Here is an 11,153-nt window from a genome sequence, read left to right on the forward strand (position 1 = left end):
GTTTCCTTTGTGATGGCCACTCATTGGTAAGACAAAACCCCATTCTTTTCCAATACTTGTTTCAATGAACTCATGTTCTAAACATACACATAATATCAGTCAATGTTTCCTAAGAACTTACTTCTCCCACCTCCACCAATGCACCATTTCCTTCATTAGGTGTTTTTCATAAGCATACTGACTCTAAACAGTGCCGTTATATAGTACTTCACTACCAAGCAAATGAAAGGTACCTAGTTCATGACAGACATTGTATCTGTACGGGGTCTACATACAAAACATCACTGTTGTGTTTATATGGCATGTATAATGCACATCAGACCACTGAGAGAGTGTCTGTCAGTTATCAAATTGCTTAAAAAAATTAAAAATACCTGGAGATTTCTTCAAAGTTCAAAAGAGAAATGAATTTTTTTTTTTTTAGAAAAAGAGGTGAATTGAAGAAGCTATAGTATTCCCTTCAAAACTATAGAATTCTGTAGACTACTTATGAAAGTTCAGTTTGCTTTTATTTTTATAATTTAAACTTCATTAGTTTGTCACATTGTCAAGATGATTAAAAATATCAGTGACACAAAACAATTTTGAAAGAAATTTCTGAATAATTTTCTTTAACTTTTCTTTATTAATTGCATAATTCTCTTCTAGCCCTACAATAAAATTAGGTTGGTCTTTTCAGATTTTTATTTGTGCTTCAATAATAAATCAACACATTAGGAGTTGAAATTCAGGTCTACAAGATAATCAACAGCTGTAGCAAAGCAATTAACTACAGTATGTTAGTGGATAGTTTCACTAATTTATACCTCCTGATTAAACTTGCTAGCTAGTAAAATTCTTCCAGAAGGGTTGAGTACCATCAAGGATTCTCTCTTATCCTTGTAAGATGGTCCCTTCTGGCCTTAGAATCTATGAGTCTTAGACTTCCTGAACATTTCTTCCTGTTTGCCCCAAATTCTAGCATAGCTAAAACACTGAATATATCCTGCATGTTAGTTGTGTATTGTTTTTTTAAATCGTTCATTAGAATTGTCTGCTATGGGGATGGTATTCTTGAAAGCTGTCTAGCAAGAAACATAATGTATCTGCTTGTGTGTGTGGTATTTCCACAGAGGACATCCCAGAGTCTCCATCAGGCCCTGGTTCCCCTAAAGTTGCTCTGCTTCCACCTGTGCTAAAGAAAGTTCCTTCTGAGAAAGAAAAAGATGGTCAAAGCAGCCCCCAGCCCGCTATCAGATCATTTTCTCAAGACGGTAAGATTGTTGACATAGTCCCTGTCCCAATATTCTTTGCCTGGCCTGACTCAGTTAATGAGTACCTCTTCAAAATAAACCAAACATGATTTCCTGGTTTCTTTGCTTTGTACTTTGGGATAGGAAACAGGAAAATGGTGTGTGATAACTCATGGGTCAGTATTTTCCCTCCTGTCTTGTTTCATACAGTTTTATCAAAAGAGAAGAAATAAATCCAATGTCAATATTAATATAATATAATGTAGCCATTTCACAGTGAAACCACAGCAATAGAAACATGAAGTAAGTGACACTTGTGTCATCTACATTATATTTTGGTCAGTTAAAATCAGGCTGGGGCTGTGTACTGCTCACAAAAAGGTAAATGTGGCTACCTTGGTGAGCTGGTTGGAGTGGTTAAATTTCTTTTTCTAGTCTGCTTGGTGGCTCTGTCTCCCCTCTGGGATCATTGCACTCTGTTGAGTTCATGTCAAACACATGCTCAGTATGCCAGGGTGCTTGGGCAAGAACTCTGAACATTTAGTGTTTCTAGGGGATTCCGTAAACCACTTTCTTCTCTTTGCCTCACTTTTTGGATTCCAGCTGTTGCTGCTGTGCTGTGCTGTGTGTGTCGCACTAAATTGGCTTCCTCCTAGAGGAGCTGGGAGTAGGCAGACAAGGGAGTTACAGGGTATGTCTGCACTGCAATGTAAGCCCAGGGGCAGCGTTCAAGAACTGTGTTGGAGAACTGATCCGTGTTAGAGAACCCTGGGCTTGAGTACATTATATTTTAACCCTATATTAAGCCTTTTCTAACCTGTGCTCGAACTTAGGGCTTTGGTGTCCACACTGCAGTGCGCAGATCTGAGTCAAAGTAATCATATCCCAGAGTCCCTAACACTCCCCACCACACCCCTGAAATGTGGCTGCTCTAGCCCATGGTGCACTGTGGGAAAACTTTACTGCCAGTCCTGCACGTTCACTTTGCAAAAGGCTTGGTTGGTTTGCTCTCCGTTCCAAGCCCAGAAGGTTCTCTGATAGTGTGCTTGCAGATCGGTGATCAGAAGAGAATGGGTTAACATTGACCTGAACTGCTGCTGTTCACAAAAGGGGGTTGGCTGCCATTTTCAGCAGAGTAGATTGCATGTTGTTGAGACAGGACTAAGGAAGTTTTCCCAGGGAATTGTGTGATACTTCTGGCTGACTTCCAGGACTCTAATCAAGAGGGGCTGTGTCTACACCTCAAAGTGATAGGGTCAGACCCTCGGTCCTGGCTTAATTTGAGCTTGGACTCTTCAGCCCTGCAGGTTACTGGGACCCTGGATCTGAGACCTGAGTTAGTGCAGTTGCAGTGTAGATGCAAGGGCTGTTGGGTTTGAGCTGCACTCAAGCACGGGCTTACGTCTCAGTGTAAACATATCCATAGAAATCCAGCTCAGCACAGTAAATTGCATGTAACTCTCATTATCTTTGTGGAGATCACCAGCTAATACAAACCAGGGTCTTTGAAACAGTGCAGAAGTCATACCTTTAAACCAGATAAAAGGGCCAGAGCAGTGTAAAAGGGCTCAAGAGTTCCAGCTAAGAGAGAATTCCTTTGGCACAGGCACTGCAGAAGACAGCCAGGCTGTCTTCCAAGGACCCCCTTACAAATCCTGGCATAGAGGTTGTGCCGGAGGGGGCATGGCAGTACTATGGAGATTGTGAACAATGCCCATAGCTTAGGCCCCCAGGGCTGTCTGAAATACTCCAGGTGCTGTTTCAACCCCAGAAGCAGCGCAGGATCAGGAGGACATAAAGGTGGCTTAAAATCACTTTTCCACTCCCCGCCATCCCCCTGGGCTGTAAGTTCTGTGTTGTGCCTCCTAGAGGTGCAGCCCAGGCTGTCTGGATGTTCTTGTGTCAGTCATAGCTTGTGGAGGCTTGTGGACTAAACACAATATTGCACTGCTCAGGAAAACAGAACATCACCAGTATAAAGGGTCTCTATCCAGATCTCGACTCACACTTGAGGCCTTATGTACCACACTGGTAGCCCAAAGGAACCATAAAGCTGTCCCAGTGGGGCAACTGGGGCGTCCCTGAGTTGTGTAAAGCTGGCATAGCTAGCTTTACATCCCCTACCCTGCGCTCCTTCTATGTTGGCGTTATGCTGGGAGCATAGCCAGAGCATGCAACAATCCATGAGCAGTGTAATGGACCCTAGGGAGCTGCTCTAACTGGCTCCAGGGCCAAATCGGCCCCCATCAGCTCTGGGAATTGGGAGATTGCAAAGGTAGCATAGTAAAACCTTCCTTCCTACCCCCATACCCCATGGGTCTTGCACTGAGACCAGTTTCGCTGGACCCAAGGATTGGGACCTGGAAATGCTTATCATAGTCCCTGCCTCACACTGGAAAGTAGGGATAGTCTCTGCGTTACTTCCTGATAAAACAGAGGCTTTAGCTTACAAATTGATGAGAAAGTGGCCAGAAAATGTAACCCTAGCTTGTTACCACATATATGTAGCAATAACATCGGGTAAGAAGATGTGGGACAGCTCCCAGCTCGTGTGAAGTCTGAATACCCTGCTCCTTTGCCGACCCCACTCAACAAAGGGGGCACATTAGAGAAGTGAAGAGAAGCGATTGTGTCTGGAGTGCTCCTGCACTCCAGAAGTGCCTGGCTATCTACATCAGCAGGCAATTGTAAGGTACTGCTTCTCTCAACCCAGCGGGATCTGAGTTGACCATTTTGATAGTGCTGGAATATGCATATAGGTCCTGATGGAGTCAATGAGACTCTTTCCTTTAACTTCTGTTGGCTTTGGATATGGAGAAAGAGAAGTTAACATTGAGAGATACAGTGGTGCCCCTTAAAATCTCACCAGTTCTGCTTCAGATAAATAGATACAGTTACCCCAGTATTTACTTACTCCTGTATAGTGAAGACCTAGAGGATTACAACTATTAAATAAAGTTTAGTTATCTAAGGCAGTTGTCAAGTTTTTGAATTACTGTATGTTTGTGTATTTCAATAAGTAGGGTTATTTAAAATAGTCCACAAATTCTTGTTCTTAAAGGGAGTCAGCCATGCTGATGATTTCGCCACTCCTTGCTGTCTTACATCTTGACTCCACAAGAGACATGATCTAATAGACGGTTTTGATTGCAACTATGGAAGACTGAGAACATTGTTCACAAATAATTTGTGATTGCAAAAATAGGATTTCCCGGTCCTTGAGTCTGTGATTTATCTCTCACACAAAATAGACCATTTATCGGTTATTTAAATTAGAATTGCCTGGGGAACATAGAAAATTATGCTTCTGTTTGGTTTTTTTATCCAGTTATCTTTTTCATTTATTACTACGGTACTTGTTCATGTCAGTTACTCCTGTTTCTTTATTCTGTGCCTCTTTTCAGACTAGCATGCTTAACTAATTCCTTAAACTGGTAAATCGCTGCAAATCTGCCCAAATTGTTGCTTGGTAAACATGATTATATCCATTGAGAAGGCAGGTGGAAATTACTTAGATTATAAAATCCTCTTATGTTAATGAATACAACTACACTATTTGGGGTAATCACAAAATACACCTCTTTTTACATTGCATTTCCATAGATTAGCTGCTGAATTCTGTAATATCAACAAATGCAGATAACTGTGCCAATTAAGTTAAACATGCATCAGACTCTGTAGACTACTACCCTGGAGTAACATACTACAGAGCATGTTACTGATTATATGGAGTAGATAAGATAAAATTGTCTTTTTATTAACCATTACCTTCCATATGTGGCTTATACATAACGTTTGGGGGATATAAATTAATCCCTTTTCCCTGCTAGAGCAAACAGGAGAGTATAACAAAAGAGATACAGATCATAACTCTGACAAGCCAGCCAGTGGAGGGAAAAGAGCTTCAAGGCAGTACTCTACCAGTGCAGAAGAGGAAGTGAATGCACTTGGGCACAAGAAGTCACAGCCAACAACTGGTTAGAACCTTCCATTCTCATTTTTCACTGGCACAGTGCTTAACAACTGGCACTAACAAAGGTAAAGATGCATATGGAAAATAACAGCAGGGAAACTGATAGGTGTTTTGGTTTGCCACCAAAAAATGAGAGGGCTAAATCTAATGGGACATCCATCATTTCTGTGCTCCCACTGGAACCTCTTTCTCTAAAGGCAGATGTTATCCAAAGTGTGTGCATTCTGTCTCCACATTGACAAGCACTGAAAGCTATCACAATGCACATTGAAGTTCTCTGACTGAGAGGACTACACTGCGATTAGAAAACCCGCAGCACCAAGCATCGAAGTCTTGCTCAGCTGACTCGGGCTTGCAGGGCTCAGGCTGTGGAGTAAAAGTAGCAGAGTAGACATTCAGGCTCGGGCTCTGAGTCCCTGCCCCTTTGCATGGTCTCAGCCTGAGCTGTAGCCCAAGCCTGAAAGTTTACACTGCTATTTTATACTCCCGCAGCCCGAGCCCTGCAATCCCAAGTCAGCTGACCCAGGCTAGCCATGGCTGTGCCCATTTTAGATGGAATGTTGTTAGTGCCAGTTTTAGCACATCACTCACTGAACCTTTTGAGAGCGTAGTCTGTTTATTTGGATACAGAACCTTACTAGAGTTACTGGAGTATTGGTTCTTAAACTGAAAAGCAAACTCTGCTCCGTGCTTAAGATTTTACTGAGGAGTAGCTTTAATTTACTGTAAAATTATTGAAATAAACTATTTTCATAACTTGCTTGAAAGCATGTATTTCTAAAATACCTTATAGTAACTATTGTTCTCAAAATGTTGTGTGCTTCTCATTACCTCTCATAACTGATTAATATAAGTGATTCAAAATGACTTGGTTTAAGAAGGTATTTTGACACCAATGTACAATTTCATTCATCTACATTTTTTTAGCTACATCTCGTGTGATCATTTCATACCCTGTCTGTATTTCTTTCACTACTTGTGCTATTTTCTTTAAAGAAAATAGACTTTTTTTCTGTCTTACCATGCAAATTGATCTTTTCTCTTGGGAGGAATCAAACTTAATGTACTTGAATTTGAGACTTCCCCTTTAGGCGAGTCATATTTTTTTTGTCCCCATCATAATCAAACTTTCATTCTCCACATTCTTGATATTAGGTCCAGCTTTAAGATCATTATCTTAGTGAATATCCAAGGCCCAGTCATGCAATGGCATCTGTGCAAGTGTATCCCTGTGTCATTGCAGAGCCACATTAACTTGACTTCATTGGCACTATGCAAGGGTGCAGGGATCTGCCTGCACAAATCTGATTGCAGAATCTGGGTTTACATGTCTAGTGCAATATGTCAGCACCATTCTGGATAAATTTCCCAGTCCCATAATGTTATGGCACAGAATAAAATAGCTGCTATGGTAAGCTGAGTTTCAGCCTCTGGCAAAGGTGTGAGTGCACAGTAGGAGAGAGGATATATCTGGGTAAAATTTTCAACAGTGCCTAAGTCCCATTTTCAAAAGAAACTTAGAAGCATAAGTCTCATTTAAGTTGCTTTTGAAAATGGGACTTAGCCACTGTTATATATCAGTTTATCATGACATTTGCTACATGAGAGAGCAGGATGTTGTTGCAAGATGTGGCAAATCAAGAGATACTTTTATGTTTGCAGTCTGACAGTTCTTGGAGTCTTAAAAGAAATACAGTAATAAGGGACATAGTGCCCATTTCTTTATAACAGACTTTTTCAGCTACTGAAGTCTGCGCACTAGTGGATTGATCATGAGTCTGGGAGTTGGAGGCTTGGATTTTATAACAACTCTGCCACCGACTCGCTGTGTGACCATGTGCAAGGCACTTAGCCTCTTTTTGCCTCACTTTCCGCATCTGCAAACCTGGGATGACGATGTTTGCCCTGTGGATGAAAATTGCTGCATAATTGCTGCTTACTTTCATTTCCATATTTTGGCTAGCATCGTTTGGAGTGTCACACTGATAGCGGGGCAGGCAAGATGCACTGCATGTGTCAGTGGAATTGGGTGAGTTACGTGCAGTTGTCCCTAGTGGTGCAGGGTATTTTTTTTTTTTTAATTTCCCGCACACTAGAGATCCAGAAAATGTGCTATTGGTGGTCTAAATAAAACTTGTACAGAAGCAATAATGTCATTATTTGTTAGCATTTTTATATAACCCTATAGCATGGAACTTTATAGAGAGAATAAGGACATGAGGCCAGCTTCTGTGTTGTGCTGTTACCCCTTTGCACCTTGGTGGCAGTGTAAAGGGGCTGTATGTCTAGCAGAATCAGACCTCAGAGAATACCTCTGCTGGGGTTAGCAGGACAGCTCTGCACCACCTAGTCCCACTGGAGAGGAGCACATTGCACTGTAGGTGTTACTGGTCAGTGTAGCCAACCAGTGTAGCCGTTTAAAAACTGGCACAATTTAGAGCAGACTTGAGGCTACACCAGGGGTGAACCGGTCCCAGATAACCTCAAAATACGGGGAGGCAAAACACTGCTTAAAAGGCACCTTTGCCCCCTGTACGCTCCTGTTCCAAATGAAGCTTGGACAGTGTGGTGAATCATGCCCAGATTCCATGCCCTAGGTGCCATTCAAACAATAGGAGTACAAATTGTTATGGTCAGTTTGATCATGTGGAAGGTATTCATGGAAAGCTTTGGAGAGAATACAACCTTTGAATGGAGTTGGAATTTACTTGGTCCTGCTAGTGAAGACAGGGGGCTGAACTCGATGACCTTTCAAGGTCCCTTCCAGTTCTAGGAGATGGGATATCTGCATTAATTTAAAATTTATTTAAATTTATTTATTTAACACTTCTGCATATGTAATCCTGTCTACACTAGGCTTCTTTCTGAAAACTTCTCCACTGCTGCTAATGGCTATACAGCTCCGTCCCCACTAGCAGTGCTGGCAAAACTAGAGTAGGCAGGCAGCTGTTGGCATTTTAAGCACTATGTTGGCCAAATCTACTCACAGCAGGTCTGTACAACATGGGAGTGGGAGACTCGAACAGCTACCAGTGCCTTGTCTACACTAGCTCTACTACAGATGGGACTGCACCGGTACAGACAAAGTGGGCAATTTTTCAGATAAGGCTTTAGATGAACAATGTGTGGGAAGACTTCTGGTTATGCTAGATGATGGTGCCTTGGTACATTTCACACCAAATGTAAGCAGCCTAAATGATAAGTAAGATGTACAGATTTGATGATGCTAAGAGTAGAAACTATTTTAACTAAAATGTTTTGTTTAATAGGGTGGGAGGAGATGACTTGCAACAAAGGGAGTCATCCCCATGGGTCTCCTAAATGTTTAAAATGTCATTTTAAAGTGAAGTGTGGCATTTTCTTCAAGTGCTCAGCATTGCCCCAGTTCCACTCCCCTTAAGGTCAATGGTAAAACTCCCATTCATTTCAACAGCCATTTTAGTTAACGGTCAGATCAGAAATCTTCACTAGCATTAAAAAAGTTCTTTTCAAACCAGTTTCACTGTTTATACATTACGAGAAATACTTCTGACTCCTTGAGATGTTAGAATGCTGGGCTGAGGTCATTTAGTGCCCATTTAAATAGGTGGTGATTTCACTACCACTTAATTGACAATATGCTGTAGTTCAGCAGTTGTACTTTTCAATCTAATTTTGCTAGATCTAGTATGCTAGTTTTACCACTCTTCTTTCTTCACTCCAACTTTGTCCTTCGTATTTTCCATTGGGTATGGTATGATATTTAAACTTCAGTGCTAATGGCCAAATTCTGTTCTCGGATGCATTCATGCTGTTGAATCACTGGAAAGCAAATGCAGTCATCCAATGACACAATGGAAGGGCAAATTTATATATATAGATAATGCAAACTACTGATTTGAGGGTTATTGTGTGTGTCCCTGAGAACTTGTGGGTACATCGTGCCAGACACATGTACACCTGGAGAAAGTGCTAATCTTGAAATGGCATTGACTTGTTAAGTGTTTCAATTATAAATTTTAGGAAACTTTTATCCAAATCATCATTTTAATTGTATACAGCATAGTGCTTTGTTTTAGATCTCAAACCAAATCCTTCCCTGTTTGCAGACTGACACTGGTACGAAGTTCCTTTCCTTTTCTTCCTCCCTCCCCTTTCTAGTTTTAATAACAAAGGGCGCACACCAGTCACACTGGAGGGAAATGGTAAAGCTTCTATTGAGTTCACGGGGAGTAGGAGCAGGACCCAAGTGTGCTAATGTTTTTTTCCGCTTGTGAAATCATTCGTAAGACCTGCTTCCATATTTTATACAGCTCCAAAAAGAAGCCCCGGACACCAGACCCATGAATACCAAGAACTAAGACAGAGGTCCTTAAGTAAAGATGGCCAGCAGGGAAGCAAGTCCAGTGACTCTGGAGAAGAAGCAGATAAAGAATTTATTTTTGTTTAGTTATCAGTACAAATGCTTGGTAGTGCAAGATCCTTCATAACAATCTGGGTGCAACAATCAATGACCCTTCTACTTACCAGCCATTGTTTAACCCTGGATGCATTTTCGTGTATACACCTAAATGATCATGATTTACAGTACACTCAGTATGTATTGATTTGGTCTTTAACTTCTGTTATGTATGATTTCAGACCTCCCCTTCCATGCCTTTGCTAAAGCCAGCAATTATATCATGTACTCTACTTGAATTTCTCTGAAGCAGCTATAAAGAACACCCTGCATTAGGGCCTTTAGAAGCAAAGCAAATAACTGGACACTGTCTTACACTAATACACTGTACAGCAGGTAATGTGTTGTACTGCTGAATGTAAATGTGTCAAATCTGCACGTGACTTACCTATAAATATATTCTTGCGGTATGAAATTGCACATTGTAATTTATATTAACAGAGCACACTAATCAAATAATTTGTATAAATTATATATATTAGATGCTTGAGTATGGTTTTTAAATTCTCCCCTAGGGACCTTCTTTCTTCCTGTTGTGTTGTATATAAAACTCAAATGCTTACATTTGTGTACTGTCAGAAAGCACAACACAGAAGAGTCTGAATGAAATCTTATGCTTCCGCATTCATACATTAATGTATATAGTTGATTGGAATGAGAGCAATTGACATTTTATTAATATTGGTGTTTTCTAGAGGCCTTCTTAAGTTCTGTCTGCATATTAGCTTACTTTTAATGTGTAATTCTAAGAGAGAGATAATTTGATGCTTGTAAAAACAATTCTGCTTGTTTTTGCATATTTCACAGACATTCACTTGCATTACAGGTTGAAGCGATTTTATTCATATGTATATTTGTACCAATAAAAATGATTTTACAACTGAAATATCAGTCTCTGTTTTTAGGTATAAAGCTATTTTATTTATCATATTTCGGTTCATATGTTTGAATGATGTTAGTGTGTCAGTATAGACAAGGCTTACAATTTTAAAAAAATGCTTTAAAATGTCCATAGTAACAGATATCTTCCTGTTGCGGATGGACATGAAATGCTTCATAGTTTTCTTTATAAAACTGTTTGAGGACACATACATTGATGGCTTTGCTCATGACCTTCAGGTAAATCATCTTTCACACAGGCAAATAGCCACCAGTTACATCGAGTTTGTGTACTCTGAACTGCATTACAAGCAGAGGGCCTGAATTCTACACAGAATTAAGCATGTGAGCAACTTTACTCACATGAGTAATTCCACTGACTTCCCTGTGGCTGCTTCAATGAGTAAAGTCACTCACCTGTGTGTTTGTAAGATCGGGCCCATATTTTGTATTTCCAGGAGGTCTGATTCTCCATGGCCCTGGATTAGTGTGCAGCTGCTGGGTGATGTTTGGGGCCTGTGGTACACAGGAGGTCAGACTGGTTGATCAAGTGGTCCCTTCTGACCTTCAATTTCTATGACTCTATAACAGGATAGGCAAACTTTTTGGCCTGAGGGCCACGTCTGAGTTT

General features: G+C 40.8%; 1 protein-coding gene across 3 annotated transcripts in view; it reads left to right on the forward strand.

The window, feature by feature from the left end:
• The window catches only part of CARMIL1 (capping protein regulator and myosin 1 linker 1), a 254,930-nt gene extending 244,415 nt beyond the window's left edge, over positions 1-10,515 (forward strand). For 2 of the 3 annotated variants that reach the window (XM_026660601.2, XM_026660589.2), the window contains exons 36-38: positions 1,113-1,253; positions 5,063-5,209; positions 9,498-10,515. In XM_026660601.2, the coding sequence (XP_026516386.1) occupies positions 1,113-1,253; positions 5,063-5,209; positions 9,498-9,634 (425 nt within the window). In that variant the 3' untranslated portion in view covers positions 9,635-10,515. The remainder of the gene's footprint in view (positions 1-1,112; positions 1,254-5,062; positions 5,210-9,497) is intronic. The other variant, XM_026660596.2, reaches the window with a different exon arrangement.
• Positions 10,516-11,153: the final 638 nt, after the last annotated feature.

This window comes from Terrapene carolina, unplaced genomic scaffold (genome assembly GCF_002925995.2).
Source record: "Terrapene carolina triunguis isolate 2854851 unplaced genomic scaffold, T_m_triunguis-2.0 Scaffold58, whole genome shotgun sequence".
Classification (NCBI taxonomy): Eukaryota; Metazoa; Chordata; order Testudines; family Emydidae; genus Terrapene; species Terrapene triunguis.